The sequence below is a fragment of the Sus scrofa genome, chromosome 13 (genome assembly GCF_054392235.1).
Source record: "Sus scrofa isolate SSC_HxYL_T2T_F1_AM1 chromosome 13, Sscrofa_HxYL_maternal_Yorkshire_Landrace_v2.0, whole genome shotgun sequence".
NCBI lineage: Eukaryota > Metazoa > Chordata > Mammalia > Artiodactyla > Suidae > Sus > Sus scrofa.
This window is the reverse complement of record NC_139395.1, coordinates 33189256-33215700: the sequence shown is the minus strand read 5'-3', so window position 1 is coordinate 33215700 and position 26445 is coordinate 33189256. Positions and strand designations below refer to the sequence as shown.

The 26445-nt window shown below is 39.4% G+C and overlaps 1 protein-coding gene across 2 annotated transcripts; it reads left to right on the top strand.

Moving 5' to 3' along the window:
- Nucleotides 1-24452, top strand: CMTM6 (CKLF like MARVEL transmembrane domain containing 6). Of its 2 annotated transcripts, none has more exons than XR_014822688.1 (4): nt 1-196; nt 10533-10709; nt 17781-18696; nt 20651-24452. XR_014822688.1 is itself a non-coding variant. In XM_084987633.1 (4 exons), exons 1-4 carry the CDS (start codon nt 59-61, stop codon nt 21862-21864), a joined length of 552 nt encoding a protein of 183 aa, XP_084843759.1. In that variant the 5' UTR covers nt 1-58; the 3' UTR covers nt 21865-24452. The 2 variants fall into 2 exon arrangements, 1 of the variants encoding a protein (XP_084843759.1); XM_084987633.1 differs by having other exon boundaries at nt 17781-17879; nt 21727-24452.
- Nucleotides 24453-26445: the final 1993 nt, after the last annotated feature.

The window sequence follows — 26445 nt, the reverse complement described above, 5'->3', positions numbered from 1 at the left end:
GCGGAGTCCGCCGAGACTGAGACGCCAGCAGCTCTCTTGCGTCCCTGGGCCCTGGGCGATGGAGAACGGAGCGGTCTACAGCCCCACCACAGAGGCGCACCCAGCCCCCTCCAGAGGCGCCCGGAGAGGCCTCTCCAGCTACTTCACCTTAAAGCGGCTCAAGGGGCCCTTGCGAATCCTCAAATTTATGCAGCTGGTGAGTCTGCGGGCTGGGCGGGAGAGAGGAGGTTGCGGAGCCGCCCTCAACCTGGCTGTTAGGAAGGGGCAGTTTCCACACCCCCAGTGACTTCCCCCTCTGCCTGGGAAGGGGCTGTTTCCTTCCGGGCTCCCCCTTCCCACCGGCCCCCTCCTCTCCTGGTACGTCCGGGTTGAGTTCCCGGTGGCGACCTAGGACCCCTCAGTGTGTTTGGCGGGCGCAGGAAGTGCGTGGGGGGAGACCCAGGTCGTCCACGCAGACTTTCAACTTCCATAGCGACTTTCATCGCTTCTCCCAGCTATTACTCTGGGAACATTATCTCCCGAAGTCCTCATATTTAGGAAATGAAATGCTTTTTTTTATCTTTCTCTGGTTTTTGCGGTTTTCCTGGTGCGCGCCGATGGGGGCAGTTTAATTTGTTGGACAGAGTCTTTGGATACTGCGCATGGTGTTGAGATGTGTGTGTCCTAAATTGTCTCCAAATAGTTATATATTGGCTGGAAAAGAATTGTTCCTGAATAAGCAATATGTGTGTACTAAATACAAAGTCAAAAGGACAACCTTTTTTTGGTGTGTTTGTACGCAGGTAGCAGTGCCAGGGCACGGTGTACTTCTTTTTCAGTTTCATTGAATTTCAGTTTATTTTAGGCTTTGGTTAAGGACCTTAAACCTATTAGTGAAAATATCAAAACATCTCTGAGGTTTAAATTTTAATTCAAGTCACACACACATCGTTGCTGTTTTAAGCAATGATGAATAACATTTTCTGCCAGAGGGAAAATCAGACTGTTTAGCATTTCTAGTTTATGGGTTGGTTTGGTTTGTTTAACCATCCCACGTGAAAATAGCCAGTTGGTTTCCTTCGGAAGAAATTAAGTTCTTAGAACTCAGATAACCAGAATTTATATTCTTAGAACTCATATGACCTACTTTTATTGTATAGAAGAATAGCAGTGGGAAAACTAATGCTACTTTTTAGCCACTTCTGGGAATAATTAGGAAATCACGTGGAGGCAAGTGACAGGCCTATGGAACTTAGGAGGGTCTGGCTCTACTTTTAGTTCCAAACTGGCAAGCTTTCTGTTCTTAGCAGGTTCAGTTTCCTTTCTGCCATTGTTCCTTTGCATGGATCCTTCTTTCTACCCAGAAGGGCTTCCTTCTGCCCTTCCTCTTGTCAGTTCTCACATGACTTTTAGATACAAGCTATATTTGTCTGCCTTAGAGCTAAAATGTTTCTAAATAGTAGAACTCTTTAGAACAGAAAAGAATAAATATTCATCTGAAGTACTCTTGGTGCTCAGAAGACATATCAATATTGGTCTCTTGTACATTAAATTTCTTTTAGGTTGCCATTATATTTCCTTTCTAATCAGAACTGGCAAATCTAAAGTAAAATTTCTCATTACCTTTGTTATTATAGTTTAATAAACCAAAGTTCCATATCTTTAGAATAGAATACAACCAAAAGTTGGGTAGTGGACTTTTTTTTTTTTTTTTTTTTTGGTCTTTTTGCCTTTTCTTGGGCTGCTCTCACAGCATATGGGGGTTCCCAGGCTAGGGGTCGAATCGGATAGCCGCCAGCTTACGCCACAGCCACAGCAACAGGGGATCTGAGCCGCATCTGCGGCCTACACCACAGCTCACGGCAAAGCTGCATCCTTAACCCACTGAGCAGGGCCAGGAATCGAACCCGCAGCCTAATGGTTCCTAGTCGGATTGGTTAACTACTGAGACACGACAGGAACTCCAAGGGTAGTAGACTTTTTACTTGAATGTGGAGAGGAGGGGAAAGATGAGTTTGCCTTGTAAAGTTGTTAGACTATTCCTGCTTGTTCTCCATCATCCATAAAGAGAAAGTGAAAGAGTAACATCTGATGTCTCTTCGTGAAATCCATTTATTTGTTTATGGGAACTTGTAATTTACAAAATCACTTTTCCTTAATGTAGATGTTTAAAATTTTCCATTATTGCCTTTCATTTCAATGATTGCCTTTTTGTTCCTGCTTTGTCTCTATGAACATCTTACCTCTTGATGACATCATAAGAGTTACCCAGAAAGTCCCAAGAAGTTATATATGGAGTAAGTGAAAAGTGTCATCTAGCCTGGGGCAACAGGCAAAATCTTCTTTGCCTTAACTCAGATTCTGCCTTTAGGTTGTTTTACTTTAGCTAACTTATTTTTTAATTAAATGGAATTGGAGAGCTCCAATTAGGAAGCTATAGTGGAGAAACCCATAATCAAAAGAGGAGGTACTTTAACAAGGGACCTGCAAGCCTTATGATATTTTATTCAAAATATAGTGCATTTCTGTGTTCGGGTACATTATTCTGGACCCATAAATCTTACTAGATTCTCAAAGACCTCAAAAGAGAAATGAATCTTCTTCTAAAACTTAAAAACCAGACACTGTGTACTTAGGAAATTTTTTGAATTCGAGAAGGTTGGATAGATTTCCTCTGAGGTTCTTTCCAGTCTTAAGATTTTTACAAATCTCCGAGGCTCTGTGGGATGTGCTTGCTGGTACAGAGTTGAACACCGAACGGTAGAAAGTGGAGCCTCCAAGCTGAAGGCGAATTTAGAGAGGCAATAGCATAACTAGCTCTTGAGTTACATACTCTTGGAGTTAGAGTATGTGCCTGCCATTCAGATATGACCTTAATTTTTTTTTCTTTTAAAAAACTTTTATTGGGATATAGTTGGCTTACAATGTTGAATTAGTTTCAGGTGTACATGTTGCTTCTAGGCCTTTTGGCAAAGACCAAGTGTAGTTTCAGATGTACAGCAAAGTGATTCATTTATACATATACATATCCATTCTTTTTTCCCCAAATAGGTTATTACAGAATATTGAGTAGATATTGTATAACACTGTGTATGGTGCTATACAGTAGGTCCTTGTGAGTTATCTATTTTATATATAATAGTGATCTGTTAATCCCATCCTCTGAATTTATCCCCCCCCCCCACAGTGACCCCTTTGGTGACCCTAAGTTTGATTTAAAAATCTTTGTTTCTATTTTATAAATAGGTTCTTTTGTGTCACTTTTATTAGATTCCACATGTAAATTATATGATATTTGGCTTTATCTGACTTACTTCACTTAATATGATAATTTTTAGGTCCATCCATGTTGCTACAAATGGGATTATTTTGGTTTTTTATGGCTGAGTAATAGTCCATTGTATATATGTGCTACGTCTTCTTTATCATACTGTTCATCTGTCAGTGGACATTTAGGTTGCTCCCATGTCTTGGCTATTGTGAACAGTGCTGCATTGAACACTGGGATTCATGTATCTTTTTGAATTATGGTTTTCTCTTGATAGATGCCCAGGAGTGGGATTGCTGGATCATGTGGTAGTTCTTTTTTTAGTTTTTTTTGAGATTTTACCAATTTACATTCCCACCAACAGGTAGGAGGGAGGGTTCACATCTTTCTCCACACCCTTTCCAGCATTTATTGTTTGTAGACTTTTTGATGCTGGCCATTCTGACTGGTGTGAGGTGATACCTCATTGTAATTTTGATTTGAATTTCTTTAATAATTTTTGATGAACATCGTTTTTAAATTTTTTTTCATTAAAGTATAGTTGATTTACAGTGTTGTGCCAGTTTCTGCTGTACACAAAGTGACCCAGTCATAAATATATACATATACACACACACATTCTTTTTCCTATATTACAGATGTGACATTAATTTTGTCCAAGGCTTGTCCATAACATAAGCATCCCCTAACTACCATCCACCCTTCCAGGGTGGAGGAAGAGAGACTCAGCTGAGAATTCACTGTAAGGAGTCATTGCAGTTCTAAATTTATGCAATTTATTTATTTATCTGTTTATTTATCCTTAGATTGGTCCTCATACCCACAATTTATTTTGTGAGGTTTTTGTTATTGCTATTTTTGAAGAGGTTTTTTTTTTTTTTTTTTTTTTTTTAAGGGGAGAATTGACATTTGGCAACCTATTTCCTTGTTAGTAAACTGGAGCCGTGAACCAAGTATGTGTGATATTCTTTCTGCAACAAGCTGACATTGTGTTTGTGGTTTCATGTGATTATAATGACTCTTCAGGCAAGCAGTTTGATTTCAGATTCACCAGTGATTTGAATTTATTACATTTTAAATTATGTTATTCTAGAAGTTCTAAGAAACAAATCACATAGAAGCACTTTGTCCTATATCGGTGCTCTTTTTATTATTTAAATGTGAAAATTGAAACTTAACTAAATTGAAATGCTCTGTTTTTACCTTGAAGAAGATTCATAATGTCAGCAAATTATATCTTTAAACTTTTGTGAGAATAAATGTTTGCTCAAGGCAAAGGAGGCTTAGCCTAACTTCAGGCTGACAGATTTGTTTACTTGAACCTTACATATCATTACAAGGTTTTTAACACCAAGTTCAGTAATTCAGACTAATAAAATTTTGTAGGTTGAGCCTTGTAATTATTGGCAAACATTTAAAAGTTCTTTTATGAGAAATTTTTTAGTAGTAGACTGTTAAATGATGGAGAATTAGTATTTAATGTGATGGCTATTAATTTTAAGGAAGATTGAAGTTTCAGAAAAGGTAGTGAAACTGAAATGGAGACACAGGGTAGTCATTATCTGAATGTTTAAGTCATTAAAACTTAAGACCATCTTTAGTCACCAAGACTTCCCAAATGTGCTGACCCTTGCATGTTGGTTTTAATGTGTGATTTAATAGCAAAAGGGGAAATGCACAAAACTATGGTTTTTAACTTCAAAAACTCAGTCTTACAGGGAAAACCTGTACAAACATACATAGCTGTAAAATGAACGTAATAAACAGTGCTTTATGGGGAGGAACAAGTACAGAGTGGGAGTCAGGAGGCCTGGCTGGACAGTTTGGGATTTATTCTGTCAGAGATCCAGTCCATCAGCTGTAAACATGAGGGTAGGAGACTATGTTCTCCAAGGGTCCTCCCAACTCTAACAGCTGGATAATTCCCTTAACTATATTTGGGTAAAATTTTTTATCATTACAAGGAGCCACATTGGGCATACATTAGGCACTTGGTTTAATACTCAGTAAGCAGTATTTCATGTGATGCCTTCATGCTATTGAGAGCAAAACTATTTACTGGAAAATAATCGCTGAGCCATTTATTTATTTATTTAGCTAGCATATGGCAGTTCCCAGGCTAGATCTCTACTGGAAAATAATCATTGAGATTTTTATTTATTGATTTACTTGGCTATGGAGGCTAGGAGTCTAATCAGAGCTGTGGCTGCCAGCCTATACCACAGCCACAGCAACTCGAGATCCGAGCTGTGTCTGTGACCTCCACCATACCTCATGGCAACGCTAGATCCTTAACCCACTGAGGGAGGTCAGGGATCGAACTTGCGTCCTCATGGATACTAGTCAGGTTCATTAACCACTGAGCAACAATAGGAATTCCCCACTGAGCCTTTAATTTCAGGGTTGCATTCACTGTTATTTCCTTATGCATTTCAGTGACCTTACCTTATCTCTCTTCTTATCTTTGGTATTTAGTGCTGGTGACCACACATTGTTCTAAATTCTTCCCTTAACTTTCACATTTTTTCTTTTAAAATACTGCTTACAAGTATAAATATAAACATAAATCTATATATATGATTAAAATAAAATAAGCCACACTTCAGCCTCATAGTCTCATACTTCCCAGCATTACTGTTAGATTAAAAATTAGGAATGTGTTTACTTTGCTTTTTAAGGAATTTTCCTAAGAAGTGTTAATTTTCTATGCTTGTCTGCTGCTGGTTGCCCTTTTCCTTCCTTCCTACCCTTGAACTGTGATGTTCCTTCAGACCTCACCCAGTCCTCTGCTCCTCCTGTTTTCTAACCAGCTAAACTAGACAGGCCATCCCTACATCTAGAAATCCATGCTCCCTGCAGTGACAATCACGTAACCACACTCAACTCTTTAACCATTTTCCGCATCGTTCCCTATCCAGTTAGGTCAGTTGCCTTATTATCCCTTTTGGGCTACCATACAAACAAATCCTTTCCATCATTAATCTGTTCTTTTTGTGTCCCACCCAGAATGTCCTCTCCCTGTCCAGTTCCTGTGTCTTTTGGCCCTGGTTTGAGTCTTGCTTTTCCATTCATCCTTCTCCTGCTACTATTAGTCCGGGTGGATCTGGACATTTTCCTGAAATTTTCCAAATTTATGTATAATGAATGCTCAATTATGAGATATAAAATTATTGTTTTCTCATTTTTTCTTGTTCATTGCTTTCATTGCTCTCTTTATTACATGTTCTTAGACATAATACAATGTTGGATACATAATACACTTCTTTAAATTTAGTTATATTTGACATGGAACATTAGTTTCAGGTGTACAACAACAATTTGACATTTGTATACATTGTAAAATGATCACTTTGTATTAGAGACTGTATAGTGCTGTGGGGGCTTTTAAAGGAAGGTTAGCATCAGAAATGGGGAGTCAGGAGAAATTTTCATTCTGAATATGGCTTATGGTGCTAATTTCTTGGCCTTTGACTGGAAATAGGAACTAGTAAATGTCTGAACTTGATGTGGTACCTCTTGAGTCTCTTAGGAGACTATGAACCCTGCAGAACCCAATACAGCTCTAAGGCTTCAGGTCAGTAAGAATAACTCCTTTAGTAAGTTTGGAATAGGACTTGTAATGACTTGTCACTGATTGCTTCTGGCCCAGCAGACTCCTGCCCTTTTCTTAGAGTAGATAAGCAATCTATGTCTATACTACAGATAAGAGTTTATTGTCACATAGCCTACACTGATGAATATTCCTGATAATCTCATTATTGTAATAAGAATGGTTCAGGATCAACTAATCTCATTTTAGGCTGATATCTTCTCACAGTTAATTGACTTTCATAGACCTCAGGTATATTTTGCAGATTTCTCAGAGAAACTCCTAAAACTTGGGCAACATTTAACATGTAGAGTTGAGAATAAAGCAAATGGAATACTAGACATTTGGTATTTTATTATACTGTGGACATAAAAACTCCTTTTGTAATGATATTTATAAGAGATGATGTACCTTTACATGGTGACCTTCTGGAACTTGTCTCTGTTTGTCACTTTATATCCTTCGGTATAATGGTTGGGGAGCCTTACCTAACATCTGTGTGACTTGAGGAAGTTGTTTGGGATATGCTGAACTATTTTATGCCTCATTATCCTACAGGAAATCACAGTGATAGGATCTATTTTTGTCCTTATATACATTCTTTTCAGTTGTGGGGATGTCTGAATTTTATACTGCTAATAGGAGGGGGGAAATCCCTTATAGGCTTAGATGTCAATTTAGGTTTGGCTTTTTTACTGTTTATTTTGAAATGATGGTCACAGGAACTTGCAGAAAATTTTAAAGGGAGGTCCTGTGCATTTGCTTGTGTGCATCTGTGCTGTTTCATCAAGCACAGTTTTCTTAATCACTACCACAGTCAAGAATCAGAACTATTCCGTAAACCATGTGGTTCCCTCCTGCCACTCCATTATAGCCATACCTTTTCCCTCAGCATCACTAAGTAGTTCTCTATCTCTGTATTTTGTTATTATATAAATGGAGTCATGCAGTAAATAGCCTTTTGAGATTCAATTTTTTTATCCTGCATAATCCTTGGAGGTGTGTATAAAGTTTATTCCTTTTTATTGCTAAGTAGTATTTCATGGTATGGATTACCACAGGTTGCTTAGCCACTGAAGGACATTTGTATTATTTCCTGTTTGGGGCTCTTAAGAATAAAATGCTATGAACATTCATATATTGGTTTTTGCATGAAGGTAAGTCTTCATTTTTTTGGGTCAGATGTAGCATGTAGGAATGCAGTTGCTGGGTCATAGGGCAAGTGCATGATTGGTTTTTAAGAATTGCTAAATTGTTTTCCACAGTGGCTGTACCATTCATCTCTGATTTGATGAAAACGTTTTGTAGTGTAAAATTTTTGTTATACATTATGGAATGTGTGTGTTGATTTTGGTAGCAGTCTTGTTGCCATCCATCCTTCTGCCCACCTGGTATGGGTGAGATGGCTTTTCCCAATAGGCTTTGGCTTGGGTCATCAGTCATTTTGATGATTTTAATGCTCAGGAGGCAATTCCCTTAGCGTCCACAAAACCCACACAAACTGCCCAAGTCCAACTCTCTTTTTTCTCTCTCTCCTTCCTATTTATAGAGATGCATTAGCCCCAGACTTTGAGCCCTGAATCCTACCCCTAGAGATCCTCTTTTCCTCCTCTGTCTCTAGACCCACTCATCTTATAGGTTTCTGTCTTAGCATTTAAACATGCTCAGTTCTCTCTTGTCTAGAAATTCCTTTCCCTTGGACCTCATCCTCTACCCGATCTGGCCACTTGAAGCTGCACTTGGTGACTGGGCCGTACCCGTTCCACTGCCTTTCTGGCTCTCACTTTTTAATGTGATAAGCTGCCCTATCTGACCACACTGAAATGGTCCTGTTGATGTCACCAGCAACCTTCTTGTAGCTCAGGCTAATGGAAACGTTTCAGGATTGTTCTTACCTGACTTCTGAGGAGCATTCAGCATGCTTGATTACTTGCTCTTTGTAGAAATCCTTTCTTGTTTTCCTTTTTTTTTTTTTTTTTTTTTTTTTTTTTTGTCTTTTTAGGGCCAAACCTGTGGCATGTGAAAGTTCTCAGGCTTGGGTGGAATTGGAGCTACAGGTGCTGGCCTGCACCATAGCCACAGCAACGCCAGATCCGAGCTGCATCAACGACCTACACCACAACTCATGGCAATGCCAGACCCTTAACCCACTGAGCAAGGCTAGGGATCGAACCCACAACCTCATGGTTCCTAGTCAGACTCGTTTCTGCTGCGCCATGATGGGAACTCCCTAGAAATCCTTTTTTCTTGATCTACTGCCCCTTGGACTGCTGTTCCTAATTGTCCGTTGCTGGTATCTTTGTTGATCCCTTGTATCTTGGGGTTCCTCACAGTTCTGCACAGGGTCAACCTTCCTCATCCTGGGTGAGCTCCCACAAGCTGCTCTCCACCTCAGACCATCCCCTGAGCTCCAGACCCATATATCCATATATCCTAGGAAGTCAATGCCACCTAACTATTCTGTAGACCCTTCATATACAGCATATTTAAAAGGGAATTTATTCTCTTCCCAGCACCCTTGCGTCTTAAAAGACTTTCTTTCTGCAGTGAGGCACCAGTGTGCAAATACCACATTACACACAACAGTGGGAGTGCTTGACTCACTTGCATTTGGTTGAGCTGCCGAATTAGCCAGCATTAACTCTGCTCCATGCAATGTAAATGCATAAAAAATTATACTTTTTCTAGCCAAGAAATTAAATACTATACAGATTGAAATTGAATGTAGAAAGGAATTGTTCCGATGAAACAAAATGAATTATTTGGAAAGACTGAAAAATAAGTTAATACGCTACTCGTGGAGTTAAGAACAAGACAGCTGGGGAGTTCCCATCATGGCTCAGTGGTTAACAAATCCGAGTAGGAATTTGTTTGTATTCTTCCTGTCTGATGAAGACTTCTGCTGCATCTTCCAGGAATTTCACTCTTCTCCATTACTACTATCCTGCTCACTGTCATTCCGCTGATTCCCGACATAAGCTTCCCAGCCGGATGTCTACCTCAAGTTTTGCCTTATTACCCCCGTCCCTTCTCTATATTGTAGCTAGTACGATCTACTAAAAACATAAACGTGATCATGTCACTCCTTTGCTAAAAACTCCTTAAATCCAGATACCTCAAACTAGTAAAAGGGGCACCTAGAAGATCTGGCTTCTATTTATGTCTCTAGTCTCATCATTTTTGTGCTGCCACCCGCTTGCCTCTAACTGGGTGCGTTAGCCATGTTGACTCACCTCACTCTCACGGTTCAGTGTGTGTTTGAGGGGGAAGGTTTCTGGGCTCTGTGTGTGTGGGGTGGGAAGGTACCATGCTATCTCACCTCTAGGTCTTTCTGTGTACTATTCCTCTGCCTGGAGATTTCTCCCCTGTCTTTTAGCCCCTAAACTGCCTCTACCATCCTCCTGGTCTCAGCTTGCCTTCAGGAAGCTTTTCCTGACCACCAGATTGAGTGCCTCTTCTGTGTGCCTTTTTTAACAACACCCCAGATTTCCCCTATTCTAGCATTTAGTGCACAGTGGCTGTTAATATTTAGTTTCAAGGCAACTAGACTGTAAGCTCTGTGTAGATCAGGTTCATTCAGTAATCTTGTTTGCCAGGTCTCCACATTATAAATACTTGGGTAAACAGATGGTGTTTTCTGAATACTGTAAGTTTCTCTGAAAAACATTTAAGCAAAATGTTTTGTTTCTTTTGTAGGTGCTCTCTCTGTTGGCCTTTATCTGTGAGGAAATCGTATCACAATGTACTCTGTGTGGAGGACTTTACTTTTTTGAATTTGTAAGTTGCAGTGCCTTTCTCCTGAGTCTCCTTATCCTGATTGTGTACTGCACTCCAGTGTATGACAAAGTTGACCCCGAAAAAGTCAAGCCATCGGTAAGCATGAAAAAATATAACCCCTGTTAATGAGCATTTAGATCTTTGGGAATCTTGTGTAGTTTCATTGTTCACAATAGTTATGCTTTCACAACTTGTAACAGGAAAAGACACTATCCATTGTTTCAGCTCTGCCTCTAGGCAACTCAGTTTTCCCTGCCAAACAGGATGATAGAAGGGGAGAGTGAAATTGGATGCAAGTGACAGATTGCCAGTAGTTACAGTTATTGGTGGTGTAATCTAATTCACTTTAGGTATTTTTTTCTTTTTATGGCCGCACCCATGGCATATGGAAATTCCTGGGTTAGAGGTCGAATTGGAGCTGTGGTTGGGGCCTATGCCATAGCCACAGCAATGCTGGATTAGACTTGCATCTGCGACCTACGCTACAGCTGAAAAAAAGCTTGTTTTAGCTTCGCTCAATTCCTCACCCACTGAGCCAAGGCCAGGGATCAAACCTGCATCTTCATGGGTTTTAACCCGCTGAACCACAGTGAGAACTCCACATTAGAGTGTTTTTCTTTGTGTTTTTGTTTTGTTTTGTTTTGCTTTTTAGTGCTGCACCTGTGGCATATGGAGGTTCCCAGGCTAGGGGTCAAATTGGAGCTACAGCTGCATCCTCCATCACAGCCACAGCAACGCTAGATCAGAGCCATGTCTGCGACCTACACCACAGCTCACGGCAACACTGGATCCTTAACCCACTGAGTGAGGCCAGGGATGGAACCCACAACCTCATGGTTCCTAGTTGGGTTCATTTCCGCTGCACCATTACAGGAATTCCACATTAGGTATTTTTTTAAACTAAGGTTTTGTCACTTTGATGTCTCACATTTCAAAGTGTCACACATTGGTTCTACAGTTATTCACTGTCTCCCTGCTACTATAGGCCAGCCCATGCTGGACATAAAAGAGATGGAGAATTGAACCTATGTGATATGTTTCTGGGCCTTTAAACAAAAGGGCATGTAGTTCTACCTATGTGGTTTTGGTTTTGTTATGAAAAAGTTGTTTGTAAGTGAACTTAGAAGGCATTTATTAAATTCGTCCTTCAGAAATTTCCCTAAAGTGTACTTGAGAAATTTGTATTCACAGAATTAGAGATTTATAACTTTCTAAAGACTTAGTCTGCTGACCCTGTGTGGCTTTTTGGGTTTTTTTGTTTGTTTGTTTTTTTGTTTTTTTGGTCTTTTTTCCTTTTTCTAGGGCCGCACTCAGGAAACATATGGAGGTTCCCAGGCTAGGGGTCTAACCAGAGCTGTTGCCGCTGGCCTACACCACAGCCACAGCAACGCAGGATCTGAGCAGCATCTGCGATCTACACCACAGCTCACGGCAAAGCTGGATCCTTAACCCACTGAGCAAGGCCAGGGATTGAACCTGCAACCTCATGGTTCCTAGTCGGATGCGTTAACCACTGTGCCATGATGGGAACTCCCCTGACCCTGTGTTTTTATTTGAGTATAGTATGGATTTGTGACATGACGGAGGAGATAATTTACATAGTGCATTTAAGGAAGAAAGAATTGAGCAATTCTTCAGTAGTATTCAAGTTATCAGTAGTAGTTTGTAGAGAATTGTAACTGTTAGGTTGATTTATGAAAGAATTTACCTCTTTGAGGGAAAAGATAAAAATTAGGGTAATTTTTACCCATTAAAAACAAAATGACAGGATAAATACAAGGCAGTAAGATTTTACCATGGCTTTAAATTAATGAGAAGCACGCATTGGGTCAATACACCTAAGATTTACTTTTCTCTGTGTACCCTTTTATACATCTTAAATTTTGTGCTGTTGAACATCTGTCACCTTCTTTTAAAATAATTCCTTTAGCATGAAATACTGCCACCTGCAGTAACATGGAGGACTTAGAGAATATTATTACTTAGTGGGGTGAGTCAGAGAAAGACAAATACTGTAAGATATCACCTATATGTGGAATATAAAAAATAATACAAATAAATCTATATACAAAATAGAAACAGACTTACAGACATACAAAACAAACTTGTGGTTACCAAAGGGGAGAGGGAAGGGGGACGGACAGATTAGGTGTATGGGATTAACAGACACAAACTCCTATACATAAAATAGATGAGCAATAAGGATTTACTGTGTAGCACAGGGAACTACATTCACTGTCTTAAAATAACCTATAATGGAATATAATCTGAAAAAAATATAACTGAATCACTTTGCTGTACACCTGAAGCCAACATAAAATTGTAAATCAACTGTATTTTAGTAAAATACATATACACATATACACACCCATAAGTGTTTTAAGTTTAAAAATTAAAAAACAAAAAGTTGATACCAAATAGTTAAAAAAGTAACTTTAAAAAACAGAGTCTGAATCAAATCCGTCAGGCCTTTGATGAACACATGCATGTGACATGGCCATCATATGACATTTCCCATTATCTTACCCGATAATAGCTGCTATCAGTGTGTACTATGTGTCAGGCACTTTACATTCAGTATTTTAAAATCTTCAGACCCTAATGCTTCATTTTTCTGTTGAGGAAACTTAGTTTCAGGGTGGTTAAGTAACCTGTCCAGAGTTACACAAGGTAAAAATAAACTGAGATATGAACCCAGGAAAATCCTCACACTTGACCTCATACTCTGCAGTTTATTATGTGGCCTAGGCATACACTCCTATTAGAACCATTGCCCTAGCAACTACAGATGATGACATGGCAAATACCATTACCATAGGAATTTCTTTATTTTCTTCTTTTGTCTTTTTTTTTAGGGCTGCACCCTAGCCCTTATGGAGGTTCCCAGGCTAGGGGTTGAATTGGAGCTGTAGCTGCTGGCCTACTCCACAGCAACAGCAACGCCAGATCCAACTATGTCTGCAACTGACACCACAGCTTACGGCAACACCACATCCTTAATCCACTAAGTGAGGCCAGGGGTTGAACCTACATTTTCATGCATGCTAGTCAGATTCGTTTCCACTGAGCCATGTCAGGAACTTCAGGAGTCTCTCTGTAGTGAAACAACAGAACTCATTTATTTTATGAAATATGCATTAAGAAAAGAATAGAGAAACTACCTTAGAATTTTTGTTAATTATATTTGTAATTTTTGAAAAGGTTTCCTGGAGTTCCTGTTGTGGCGCAGTGGAAACAAATCTGACGAGTAATCATGTGGTTGTAGGTTCAATCCCTGGCCTTGCTCTTTGGGTTAAAGAATTTGTGTTGCCATGAGCTGTAGTGTAGGTCACAGATGTGGCTCAGATCCTGCATTGCTCTGGCTGTGGCATAGGCCGGTGGCTACAGCTCCGATTTAACCCCTAGACTGGGAACCTCCATATGCTGTGAGTGTGGCCCTAAAAAGCAAAAAAAAAAACCAAAAAACTTTTCCTTTTTCCAGATACTTATGCAACAAGATTTCTACATGGGAAAAGTTCACTAGTATCTGAGCTGATTGATTTATAGTCTGAATGTATACATGTATATACACACACACATACACATAATATACTTTTTTCCTGGCTGTGCCCACAGCATGTAGAACTTAGCAGGTCAGGTATTGAACCTGTGCCACAGCAGTGATGTGAGTCACAGAGGTGACAATGCCAGATCCTTAACCACTAGGTTACCAGGGAACTCCTACATTTATATTTTAAAGATTGAAAATATTTTTTCATTTTTTATTTTTCAACAGCAAAATAGTATCACTATCCATAAAAATATTTTTATAAATGTTTAGTGTTTTTGTGTTGCATCTATAGTATTTAAGAACATTGATCTTTTTGACAAGAAACACTATTATAATATTTTCCAGTTCAGTATAATGGTCAAAGTAAACAGAATGTAAAACATTTACTACATTAGACTTGAGCATTTAAAGTTATTTTAGAGTAAATACTGATATTGAAATACTGAGAAAGAAAAAAAGTTAGTCATTTCATCCAAAAATAGCTTTTTAAATATTTTACTATGTTTCTTTTAGGTCTTTTGTTTTTATTCCTAAGTGATTTTTTTTTTTTCCCTTTTCTTTTTGCCTTTTCTAGGGCCGCTCCTGAGGCATATGGAGGTTCCCAGGCTAGGGGTCGAATCGGAGCTGCAGCTGCAGGCCTACACCACATCCACAGCAATGCCAGATCCAAGTTGCATTTGTGACCCACACCGCAGCTCATGACAATGCTGGATCTTTAATCCACTGAGTGAGGGGAGGGATCAAACCTGTGTCTTTATGGATACTAGTCAGGCTTGTTACTGCTGAGCCACGACAGGAACTCCCAAAAAGCCATCTTTTTTTTTTTTTTTTTTTTTTTGTCTTTTTGCCATTTCTTGGGGCGCTCCTGCGGCATATGGAGGTTCCCAGGCTAGGGGTCGAATTAGAGCCATAGCTGCCGGCCTACGCCAGAGCCACAGCAACGCGGGATCTGAGCTGCGTTTGCAGCCCTTTGCCACAGCTCACAGCAATGCCGGATCCTTAACCTGCTGAGCAAGGCCAGGAATCGAACCCGCAACCTCATGGTTCCTAGTTGGATTCGTTAACCACTGCGCCACGATGGGAACTCCGAAAAGTCATCTTTTTGAAGAGAGAGTCTTTTCTCTCTTGTGCTGTTGTGGGTCAGATTATATCAAGAATAACAATAGCCAATGTTTATGGAACATTTACTATGTGTCTGGCACTGATCTGAGCACATAGATTAACCCTAATCTTTAGAACCACCCATGAATATGATGTTGTTATTACTCCCTTTTTGCTGATGAAAAAGCAAAGGCACACAGACATGAGGTAACTAATTCAGAATCATATAACTAGGAAGTAATAAAGCTGGAGTATGAACTCAGTCTGGATCTAGAACCCATGCATATTGAACGTTACATTATTCTGCATCAAAATGATTGTCTTATTTAAATATTGTCTTTAGTGAACTCCAAATATTAGTAGTTTTATATTAGCATGTAATGTGGAGTTCCTGTCATGGCTCAGTGCTTAATGAATCCGACTAGGAACCATGAGGTTGTGGGTTCAATCCCTGGCCTTGCTCAGTGGGTTAAGGATCTGTCGTTGCCGTGAGCTGTGGTGTAGGTCACAGATGAGGCTCAGATCTGGCATTGCTGTGGCTGTGGTGTAGGCTGGCGGCTACAACTCTGATTGGACCCCTAGCCTGGGAACCTCCATATGCCATGGGTGTGGCCCTAGAAAAGACAGACCGAAAAAAAAAAAAAAAAAAGAAGTAACAGATTTGAAATAATATTCAAAGGAATAGAAAAAAACAAAATACTGCAGAAAAACACTTCTTTTTAGAAACAAAATCTGAAGTTTTTTTAAATGTTAAGTGAACTATTGAGTATAGGAATTCTACTTTGGGTAGTTTTATTGATATTAGGTTTAATAGAGGTTACGTTTCTGAAAACTCCAAAATGTATGAGACCTAAAACCCTTTGGAATGGCTGCCATTTTTCCAGTTTCTCCTCTGAATCAAGCCTGTATGTCAAGGACTGTTTTCTTTTGGCACCTGAGAGAGGCCTTGTGAAGTCGAGCCTGAGAGCACTTGGAAACCTAGGAGAAATGTCCTTGCTATAAGCTGCATTATAAAGACATGTGGAAGCTTTTATGCAGTAGATCATTTCATCATAAATGCTTATGTTGGATCATCCAGTTGGGACCATTGACAGCAACATGTTATCCCAGAAAGCTTATGTGTCTAAAAAACACACTGTTGATACAATTTATGTAGTTAATGATGGGTGTTCCTTTCAATTCTCTCTTTTCCAAAGTGCTTTAAAAGCACAGAAGGAGTTCCCGTCATGGCTCAGTGGTTAATGAATCCGACTAGGAACCCTGGGGTTGCGGGTTTGATCCCTGGCCTTGCTCAGTGGGTTAAGGACCTGGCGTTGCCATGGGCCGTGATGTAGGTCGCAGACGCGGCTTGGATCTGGCGTGGCTGTGGCTGTGGTGTAGCTGGTGGCTACAGCTCTGATTGGACCCGTAGCCTGGGAACCTCCATATGCCACGGGAACAGCTCAAGAAAAGGCAAAAAGACAAAAAAAAAAAAAAAAAAAATCACGGAAGTGCTCTCAGAGAAGCCATCCTAGCATGGATTACTTTGAAAGGGAGGAGAAATGCTTTTCTTTGCAGGAAGTAACATGGAGTTTAATAAATACTTGGGCTTTGATGATTCTAATACATCCTAGAGAAAAAGATAAACATATACATGCATGACCTTTTGTGAAACTGTTTTTAATAACTTTTGTTTGTAGTAACTTTTGTTTGTAAAAGAATATAGTTGATTTACAATATTAGTTTCAGATATAAAATAGAAATTCAGTCTTTATAGATTATACTCCATTTAAAGTTAGTTACAAAACAATGGCTATATTTCCCTGTACTGTACAATATATCTTTGTGGCTTATTTATTTTATACATAGTAGTTTGTACTTCTTAATCTCCTCCATTTGTCTTTTTTTTTTTTTTTTTGTCTTTTTGAGGCCATACCCATGGCATATGGAGTTTGCCAGGCTAGGGGTCAAATCAGAGCTACAGCTGCTATCCTGAATCACAGCCACAACAACACCAGATCTGAGCTGCGTCTGTGACCTACACCACAGCTCACGGCAATGCTGGATTCTTAACCTACTGAGTGAGGCCAGGAATCGAACCCACAACCTCTTGGTTCCTAGTCAGATTCATTTCCACTGCGCCATGACGGAAACTCCTACATCTGTCTTGCCCCTTCCCACTTCTCTTTCCCTACTAGTAACCACTAGTTTGGTCTCTATATCTGTGGATCTGTTCTTGTTTTATTATATACATTTATTTATTTTTTAGATTCCACATATAAGTGATAATGGGGAAATATTTTTATTTAAAGATTATCTTGTGACGTACTTTCTAAATATGCCCTGTTCAAAGTATGGGTAGTGTTCCTTTATAGAATATTTATCAAATACTAGTCTTAACTGAAAAGTTAGAAGTTGAAATAAATTTGGGTCAAGAAGAAAAAGTCACTGAAGTTTTGTTTTTTTTTTTTTTGTAATTGATGCATTTGTTTTCAACCGACCTAACCATGCTGTATTTATTTTATGTGTATATATAGGATTTTTATATTACTGCGGGAATAGGATTCGTGTTTCTCGTGGCATCTGTCATTTTTGCTTTCACACATGACAATACCTATGCGGAACTTTTTGCAATTGTAAGTACCTTTTATCTTTGCTTATTGGGAAGTACTTCACAAGTTATAGAATAAGGGAGAATAGTTTGTCTGTTAACTTTTTTTTAGTGTAATTTTAATAGAAGACCTAAAAGCAAATAAATATGATAGCCTTTAAAACCTAGACCCTGTTCCTAGAATTTGACTGAGTTTTATTAACAAAAATCCATTTACTCTACATATGAACATATTCTTGCTAATGGAAGTGGTAGAATTGACTTTATCTTAGATCTCTCCCCTTTCCAGTTGAGCAAAAATATACGTACCTGTCAAGTGCTGTTTTCATTGTAGGGAATAGGCAGGAGAAATCCACAAGTTCAGCCGATTATAAGAGATAGATAAGTAAATATTTTTATCTTAAATCCTTGAAGGACCAAATATTTTTTAGAATTCAGAATAGTCTGGATTTTAGAAACACTGCACTGTATTACACACCTTCAGAGGGCCATGGCAGCATCTTGTAATCCAACGTATTATAATATTTCTGAAGCATATGAATGAATATTCATAGTAAGGGCTAGATAGAGATTGTAAATAGTTTTGTGTCCATTTTGAGTCAAGTAAGTGTGAAACTGAGTTTTTATAACTGTGGATTTTCAGAATTGTAAGTCAGGGATCATGGACCTAATTGGTACCAGTAATGTGAACATGAACAACTAACAGCTAGTTAACAAATCCGTCATACAAGTCAGCTGATTTCCAGTTAATGCTTTGTTCATAAAGTAAAATTTTTTTTTTTTTTTTTTGGTCTTTTTTTGTCTTTTCTAGGGCCGCTCCCATGGCATATGGAGGTTCCCAGGCCAGGGGTGGAATCAGAGCTGCAGCCGCTGGCCCACACCAGAGCCACAGCAACGTGGTATCTGAGCCGCATCTGCAACCTACACCACAGCCCACAGCAACTCTGGATCTCCAACTCACTGAACGAGGCCAGGGATCAAACCCGCAACCTCACGGTTCCTAGTCGGATTCATTAACCAGTGAGCCACGATGGGAACTCCACAAAGTCAAAGTTTTAATTAATTCAATTGTCAGCTAATAGATCATGAAAACTGCTTTTTATGGTAGGAGGAGTTCCAAGAATTAAACGGCTAATCCATTTATTTACGTGCACATGGTTTATTAATACTTTACACTTGTAAAAACAAAACATAAAAATAAAATTAATGCTGAGCCTTGACTCATTCTAGGAATTAGTAATATTTAGCTATGGGTACATGAACCAATTGAAGAGAAAAAAAGCCTTATGGTTAATTTTATTTTATAATCCTATTTTTGTTGCAGAAGAGTATAATAGAATGAATCAGTAAAATACTTTCTAGTATAAAAAATATATGACTATAAAATCCTGTGGAGAAAGTGAAATAAAGTTGAGAAAATGATGAGTTCATGAGGGGGAAAAAAAGCATGTTCTGAAATTCCCAGAAATTGAAAAAGAGCTTAGTTATGTGTTTTAATTAGATGATGTTTTAGTATGTTACTGTACTTTTTTTTTTTTTTTTTTTTTTTTTGTCTTTTGTCTTTATTTAGGGCCACATCCATGGCATATGGAGGTTCCCAGGCTAGGGGTTGAATCGGAGCTGTAGCTGCCGGCCTACAACCATAGCTACAGCAACACTGGATCCGAGCCACATCTGCAACCTACACCATAGCTTAGGGCAATGCCAGATCCTTAACCCTGTCAGCAAGGCCAGGGATCCAATGTCCTCATGGGTGCTAGACAGATTCGTTTCCACTGAGCCACTACAGGAACTTCAGTTTGTTATAGTGTTTAGATTTCACTGGATATATTTAAGAGTGACTGGTAGTTTAAAAATTCAGCATTTATAATATACTAGAAATTACCTTGTGCAGCTATTTAAATTATGAACGATTATGTAGACTTAAAGGAGTTGAGGGGGTCTGTTTTTTGAAAAATGTGATATGAACAAAAGAGCTAGAAGATCATTTGGGTTATATGGTGTAAAAGCCCCTGTGTGGACTGGACCTCTCTGAGGTCAGAGATGGCTTCATAGTCAAGACGACATCTGGTCTGCCTTTAAAGTATTGCATGAAGTTGCCAAATAAGGGAATAGATACCATCAGGCCAAAATAAAGACTCCGGAGCTGAGAAGAGACTTGGGTTTTGAGGGGTGGAATTGACAGTTATATTTAGGTTGGATGTGTGGGGACTTGCAAGTGGATTAGTGGTTTTAGAGCTCAATGTGCTCTATAGTGAAGCAAGGCAGGTTGCATATTCTTTAGGGTTAAGGGGTTGGGTGTGAAGGGGAAGAGACTGCAGCAAACTACAACCAAATGTTAAAATTCATGGAGATGGAGCCTTAGAGTTGGAAGGGATTTAGCCATGACTTACCTCGATTTTCTTTCTTTCTTTCTTTCTTTTTTTTTTTTTTCATGTGCTTGTTGGCCATCTATGTATCTTCTTTTTGTCTTTTTGCTATTTCTTTGGGCCGCTTCCGCGGCATGTGGAGGTTCCCAGGCTAGGGGTCTAATCGGAGCTGTAGCCATCGGCCTATGCCAGAGCCACAGCAACGTGGGATCCGAGCCGCGTCTGCAACCTACACCACAGCTCATGGCAACGCTGGATCATCAACCCACTGAGCAAGGGCAGGGACCGAACCTCATGGTTCCTAGTCGGATTCGTTAACCACTGCGCCACGACGGGAACTCCCGATTTTCTTTTTTTCTTTTTTTTTTTTTTTTTTGTCTTTTTGCCATTTTCTTGGGCCGCTCTCGTGGCATGTGGAGGTTCCCAGGCTAGGGGTCTAATCGGAGCTGTAGCCATCGGCCTATGCCAGAGCCACAGCAACGCGAGATCCGAGCCGCGTCTGCAACCTACACCACAGCTCACGGCAACGCCGGATCGTTAACCCACTGAGCAAGGGCAGGGACCGAACCCACAACCTCATGGTTCCTGGTCGGATTCGTTAACCACTGCGCCACGACGGGAACTCCCCCGATTTTCTTTTTTTTAATGGCCACATCTGCAGCATATGGAAGTGCCTGGGCCAAGGATTGAATCCGAGCTGCAGCTGTGGCAACACAGGATCCTTTAACGCACTGTACCAGGCTGGCGGGGGGATAGAACCCACATCTCTGCAGCTACCCAAGCTGCTGCAGTTAGGTTCTTAACCCATTGTGCTATAGCAGGAATTCCTCCATTTTGTCTTTTTACAGAGCACTTCTTTGGCCCCCTTTCCTTAAGAGTTTTGCTGCTGAAGAAGCTAAATTTGAACCATGGTCTTCTGTCTCTAGAGAGAATTCTCAGTGTTTGATCAGATGTTAGAAGAATATAAAGAGGAAGTGATTTAAGGAAGAGGAAGTAGGTAGTGGCGTCATGTTGCTGTGTGATTGCAGTGTGACAGTTAACTGGAAGATATTTTTTGAGTAACCTAAAAGTATCTTCAAAATCGAATTTCTGTTCTGATATTAATAACTCTCCATTTTTACCTAGGGTTTGGCTGCCTACTCACATATTTCCCTAATCTCACCTGTGGGTCAGTGTAGCCACTGCTAATAATCCTGTGTTTTGTATCATGTTAAAGGACTTTGTTTTTCATCTATTAACCCTAGCTTCATAGATGGGAACCACACACATACACATACAAGACAATTGTTTTTTGGCATGTTAACTTGTCATTATTCTGGAATTGTTTTTTGGTAATTTTTCATTTTTAATTACCTTAAAATGTTTTAAACCATTGATGTTATAAGAATAATGTGTATAAGATAAACTGATGAATCGTCTTCCTTGTATGAAACATGGTTGGAGCCAAGTAGGAGATTATATGATGAATTCTGGAAATAATCTCTACCCTTTTTTCCTCCTCAGGGGTTTGGATTTCTAGCAAGTTTGAGCTTTCTGTTTAACTTCTTCCTTATGGCCTATGAAAAATTTAAACAGCTCCGGCCAAGAAAACCTGAGGATACCACCAGGACAGAGCCCCTCACTGAACCACTTAATGCCTAGAGACTCTAGGGAACAGGTGTTCCAGAAGGTAGCAGCTGCCAAGTGCCTGAGCAGGAGTGCTTGGAGAATGTGTGTCGTGGAGAACAAGGCAGGAAGGCAGTGTGGTCAATAATGATTGGACTGTGTGTCAGTCACCATACCCTGGGCCAGAGGGCTTTTTGTTTTTTCAAAAAAATTTTTTTATAACAATTGAAAGTAGTGTCAAATGAAGTTTTGTTTGGAGGTGAGGGCAATTGTTTCTTTATCATCAGCTGAGCTATGTGATTTATTCTGTCATTTTTACTAGGCTAGTAAGGCTTAACTTTAAGTTATACTTTATAGCTGTATAGACAGTAGCATGATTAAGTCTGTCTATTTAGAAATGGTTCCATTTTTTAAGTCAATTTGCTTTGCTTTTACTGTTTTTTGATGTCTAGATAACATTTAATCTATGTGTTTCAAAGATCCGTATTTTAAATGTTGGTCTAAGTTTTTCCCTTCAAATGTAAAACCCAGGCTTTACTGTATCTCACTCAGCCTTAAAATTATACTGTAACATTTTACTGTATCTCACTTAGCCTTAAAATTACACTGTAATTATTATTCTTTCTGAGACCTGTTATAAATGTATGGGAGATGTTGATATTCTGTGTTACAAAAACAACAACATCAGCAACCCCGTGTTTATATTGCATTTTGGTTGTTGATATCAAGTTAAAAAATCTTTATATACCATTACACATAGAAAAATGGAAGAAATTGCTGTCATGACTAAGGACCAAAGATAAGAAAGATCTACTTTTTGCCCAATATAGTGAAAGTAGTTTGAAAAGCAGTCTTTAGCCACTTACCAAGTGTCTGAAGAGATGGCATTCATACCACAAGCTAGAAAATGGTTCGTTCCCTTTTGCCATATAATTATTTCTACTGAAAGTAATACAGCTCTGCAGGTTCTGTTCAGTGTTTTCTTTGGAACCAGTCTAATTTTTAAAACCCCAACCTTTGATTTTTCATTTGAGAGCCTCCCTCTCTGTCTCCGTATCAAAACGGTCCATGACCTGCCTCTCACTGGCAGAGATGGGCCTCTGGCCCTGGCTTCCTTGATGGCAGTGGGCTTGAGGTGTTCTAACAGTCTTGGGCCTTTCTAACTGCATAGAGTCTGTAGCAGGATCTTTAGGGTTCTTGTTCCCACATAGGCACTGCTCTCATTTCTCTTCAGAGGAGACCTTCTTGAGAAAGTGAAGATCTACAAAAGAAAATCCTGCCCAGGTTAATAATGTTGAGGGTATAAGGGAGTGAAACCATTCTCAGGAGATAGTTCCTACCCAGTTCTGATCATTTGGAAGAATTGTCTGTAGCTGGCAGCCTCTCTTAGAGTCACAGGCAGACAGGGCGCTTTGAGTGGGACCTTTCTAATCAGGTGGTTCACAGGCTAGACCTTTCTTATCCTCCTGCTTGACTTTTGACTCAAGACGCTAGGGTGAAGGCAGTGAGGCCACATAGCAGGTCCTGCAGTACTTTGGTGGAAGGCTCCCAGGCTAGGTTTTCTGTCTGAAAGAGTGGAATCACCTTTCCATTGAGACAGTTTAACAACCCCACCCTTTAACTTCTCATCTGCCATTCATGTTGTGGATGGGTTTCAGACATGGCTTCTGCTCTGTCTTATTGCCACAGAACCTTAGCCATTTACATCAGAGTTTTGATGCTAGTGCTGGTGGTGATGTCACCACTACCTGCTTGGGAGATAATGAAACCAATCATGGGTGTTTTTTTTTTTACTGGGATTGCTAAACTGAGAAAGGAGAAAAGGTCTGAGTCTTGGGTCTAAGAATAAACACTTGTTCAAAGATAAGCAGCTTATGGTAGGCAGATTCTTGAATTTCACATCCAGCTGTATACCACTATCGCTTTAAGTATCATCTTCACCTAGCTGGGATTCATAGTGGACCGTCTGGGCTGCCTCAGGGTTCCCACTGGTGCACCGGGCTCAGCTGAATTTGAGGGACTATCCTCAGCTGGCCTCACTCAAACAGCATTTACACGTGGAGCTGAAGCTCTGCTCTGAGGTTTCCCTTCCATCTGTTTCACTGGCACAGAAGTGGACCTCTGATCCAGCCACTGAAAGATAAAATCATCACTGGAATTATTGGTTAATCTAGAACCTTTCTTCACATTTTTTTTTTTTAAACAGGACCCATGACTGTTTAACTTCCATCTTCTTTTGTAGAAGGAATTAGGATTAAAATTTTGCAGTGAATAAAAAGTTCAAGAAGAACTTGGGACCAAAGCCACTGTTATGTATAGAAAAGGGCAAAATCAGTAAACTCAAAAATAATTTCTTATTAGTGGTTGTGATAAATTTGTTACATTTTATACAAATTGTTTAGAATGGTTCTTAAAAATTATAAGGGAACTGCACATACAGTATGAAAATTTTATAATTTCTATACTTAAATTATGTTCTATTTGGGGACTGGGAAATGTATTTTTACATTGTTTATAGCCAATCATTTTTGTATTTATTAATTTAAATCCTGTGGGTCTTTTATATCTCTCTTGCTATCAGATTTTTTAGTCTTCTTTTTCAGTAAATCCACTTCATTATAGTACCTTTGTAGTTGTTTCATTATTGCAGAAGCATGATATTTAAAGGAAAGTTTTCTCCAGCATTCTGGGAGCTAGCTCCACAACCTTGGTGAGTTTCTCTGTAGAACACCAGACTTTGGATCTGCCCGTGTGTAGGTAGAAAAGAAACAAGTCCATCTCGTACCCTTGGGATGTCCCTCTTGTTTGAAATTTGGACTGTACATTCACACAACACTTGTAGGCGGCTGGGTGTGAAGAGTTACAAAGGATTTCCAAAGAAGCAGATTCAGACATTCTGGGTGTGGCCAACAGTGCTAAAAACCAAACGAGCACACTGTCTTTCAGGCTGTTCAGTGGGAATGTGTGAAGCAAAATTTAGGGTTCTGGTAAAGCTACAGCTGTTTGTGTAGTTTGCAAGATTCCTGCCTCCAGATGTCTGAGAATAACAAGGTCTTTTTAGTCATCAGGAACTCACTGGAATTTGTACATTCTTCAGAGTTTTTGTGTTTTGTCTTGATAAAGCATGATTTTATCAATATGCAAATCAATTGCAAGGAGCAGAAAACCTAATTGAGTCCTAAGCAATAGGATAGTTCCACAGCTAGTGAATTCAGTGACTCAGCGGGATCATCAAGGACCCAGCTTCTTTACCTGTTTTTCTGCCTGTCCATCATCTGCTGTGAGTTTACGTTCTCGGATTGACCCTTTATGGTGTAGCATGATGGTGACAACACCTCCTGGCACCATCGGCTTCTACAGTGCTCAAGGGCCGGAAGAGAAGAGGTTGTTTATTCTCTCACGTCTCTCCAAGGTGTTTGTTTTTCACAGAGGCCACTTGGCAGACTTCATCTGCTTGTCTTACTCGGAAACATTCAATGCCTACTTTCAAATCACTGTCATGGAGAATAGAATTGATGCAATTGGCTTCAAAGTATCAAGATTCCTCCCCTTAGGTTATGAATACCCTTTGAAGCATATTCAAACCGTGGTTTTCACATGCCTACAATGCCCTGCCAAATCTCCCTTCTGATAGCTGAACAAAATTGGTTCTGTTAGCATGACAAAGGGCCATGGGTTAGGGGGTCAACAGTGTCCATCTTAAGCATGTAAAGAATTGTGTCCCAGCTAGGAGAAATATAATCACCAGTTTAAGAAGTTTTTGTAGGCCTGACTACCCCAACACAATTTAAAATGGAAAAAAAAAAATAACAGTTTTGTTTTTTTACACTAAATTTCAATTCTGCAAATAATATATACCATAGGAAATGGGTTTAATAAAAAGGTGGGAAATATTGTTCTTTCCCTGCTAACTTTGCATTGGGCTATTTTTAATTTTTGAAATATGTCAAGCAACAGAAGTACAGAGAATAGTGCCTGGTGTAGATACCACCCAGCTTTAGTAGATAACCCAGCTTTTTTGTTGTATTTGCTTTAAGGGCCCTGTTCAGTGAGAAAATGAAGTTACAGTACTTTTAAAACATCACCACCTCTAATCTAAATCTCTTTCCTTTTCTCTCCTGTTTTTCTTGGCTGTGCCATACGTGTTTTTTCATAGTTTGCTTTTTTCCAATCAATTTTGAAATTTATCTGTTTGTAACTCTAGTTCTTTCATTTTAACTGCTATATGTAAGCTATCTGGTGTTCTATTGTGTATATGTATATGCCACAGTTTACTTATTCCCATTGGTAGAAGAATTTTAAAAAATTTGATCCTTTCAACCAATATTGCATTGAGCAAACATACTTGAACATCTTGTGCATGTGTTTTGGGTGAATATTTAGAAGTCAAATTATAGGGTCAGGGGATACATGCAATTTCAACATGGCTAAATATTTCCAAGTGGGTCTGCTAAGTGGTGGAACCAGTTTGTTTATTATACTCTCAGTAGCAACCTGAGTGCTGGTTTCACAACTGTCTTGCACTTGACCTTAGTTATCCTTTCCGTTTTGGCAGATCTGGGACTGAAATGCCCTCTCATTTTACATTCCCCATATACACATACATGTACCTGTGTA

Bases quoted from the DNA above. Each gene is read 5' to 3' on its own strand.
- CMTM6 (XM_084987633.1), top strand. From the start codon at position 59: ATGGAGAACGGAGCGGTCTACAGCCCCACCACAGAGGCGCACCCAGCC. The intron at 197-10,532 runs GTGAGTCTGCGG...TTTCTTTTGTAG, and splicing joins TCCTCAAATTTATGCAGCTG to GTGCTCTCTCTGTTGGCCTT. The intron at 10,710-17,780 runs GTAAGCATGAAA...GTGTATATATAG, and splicing joins CCGAAAAAGTCAAGCCATCG to GATTTTTATATTACTGCGGG.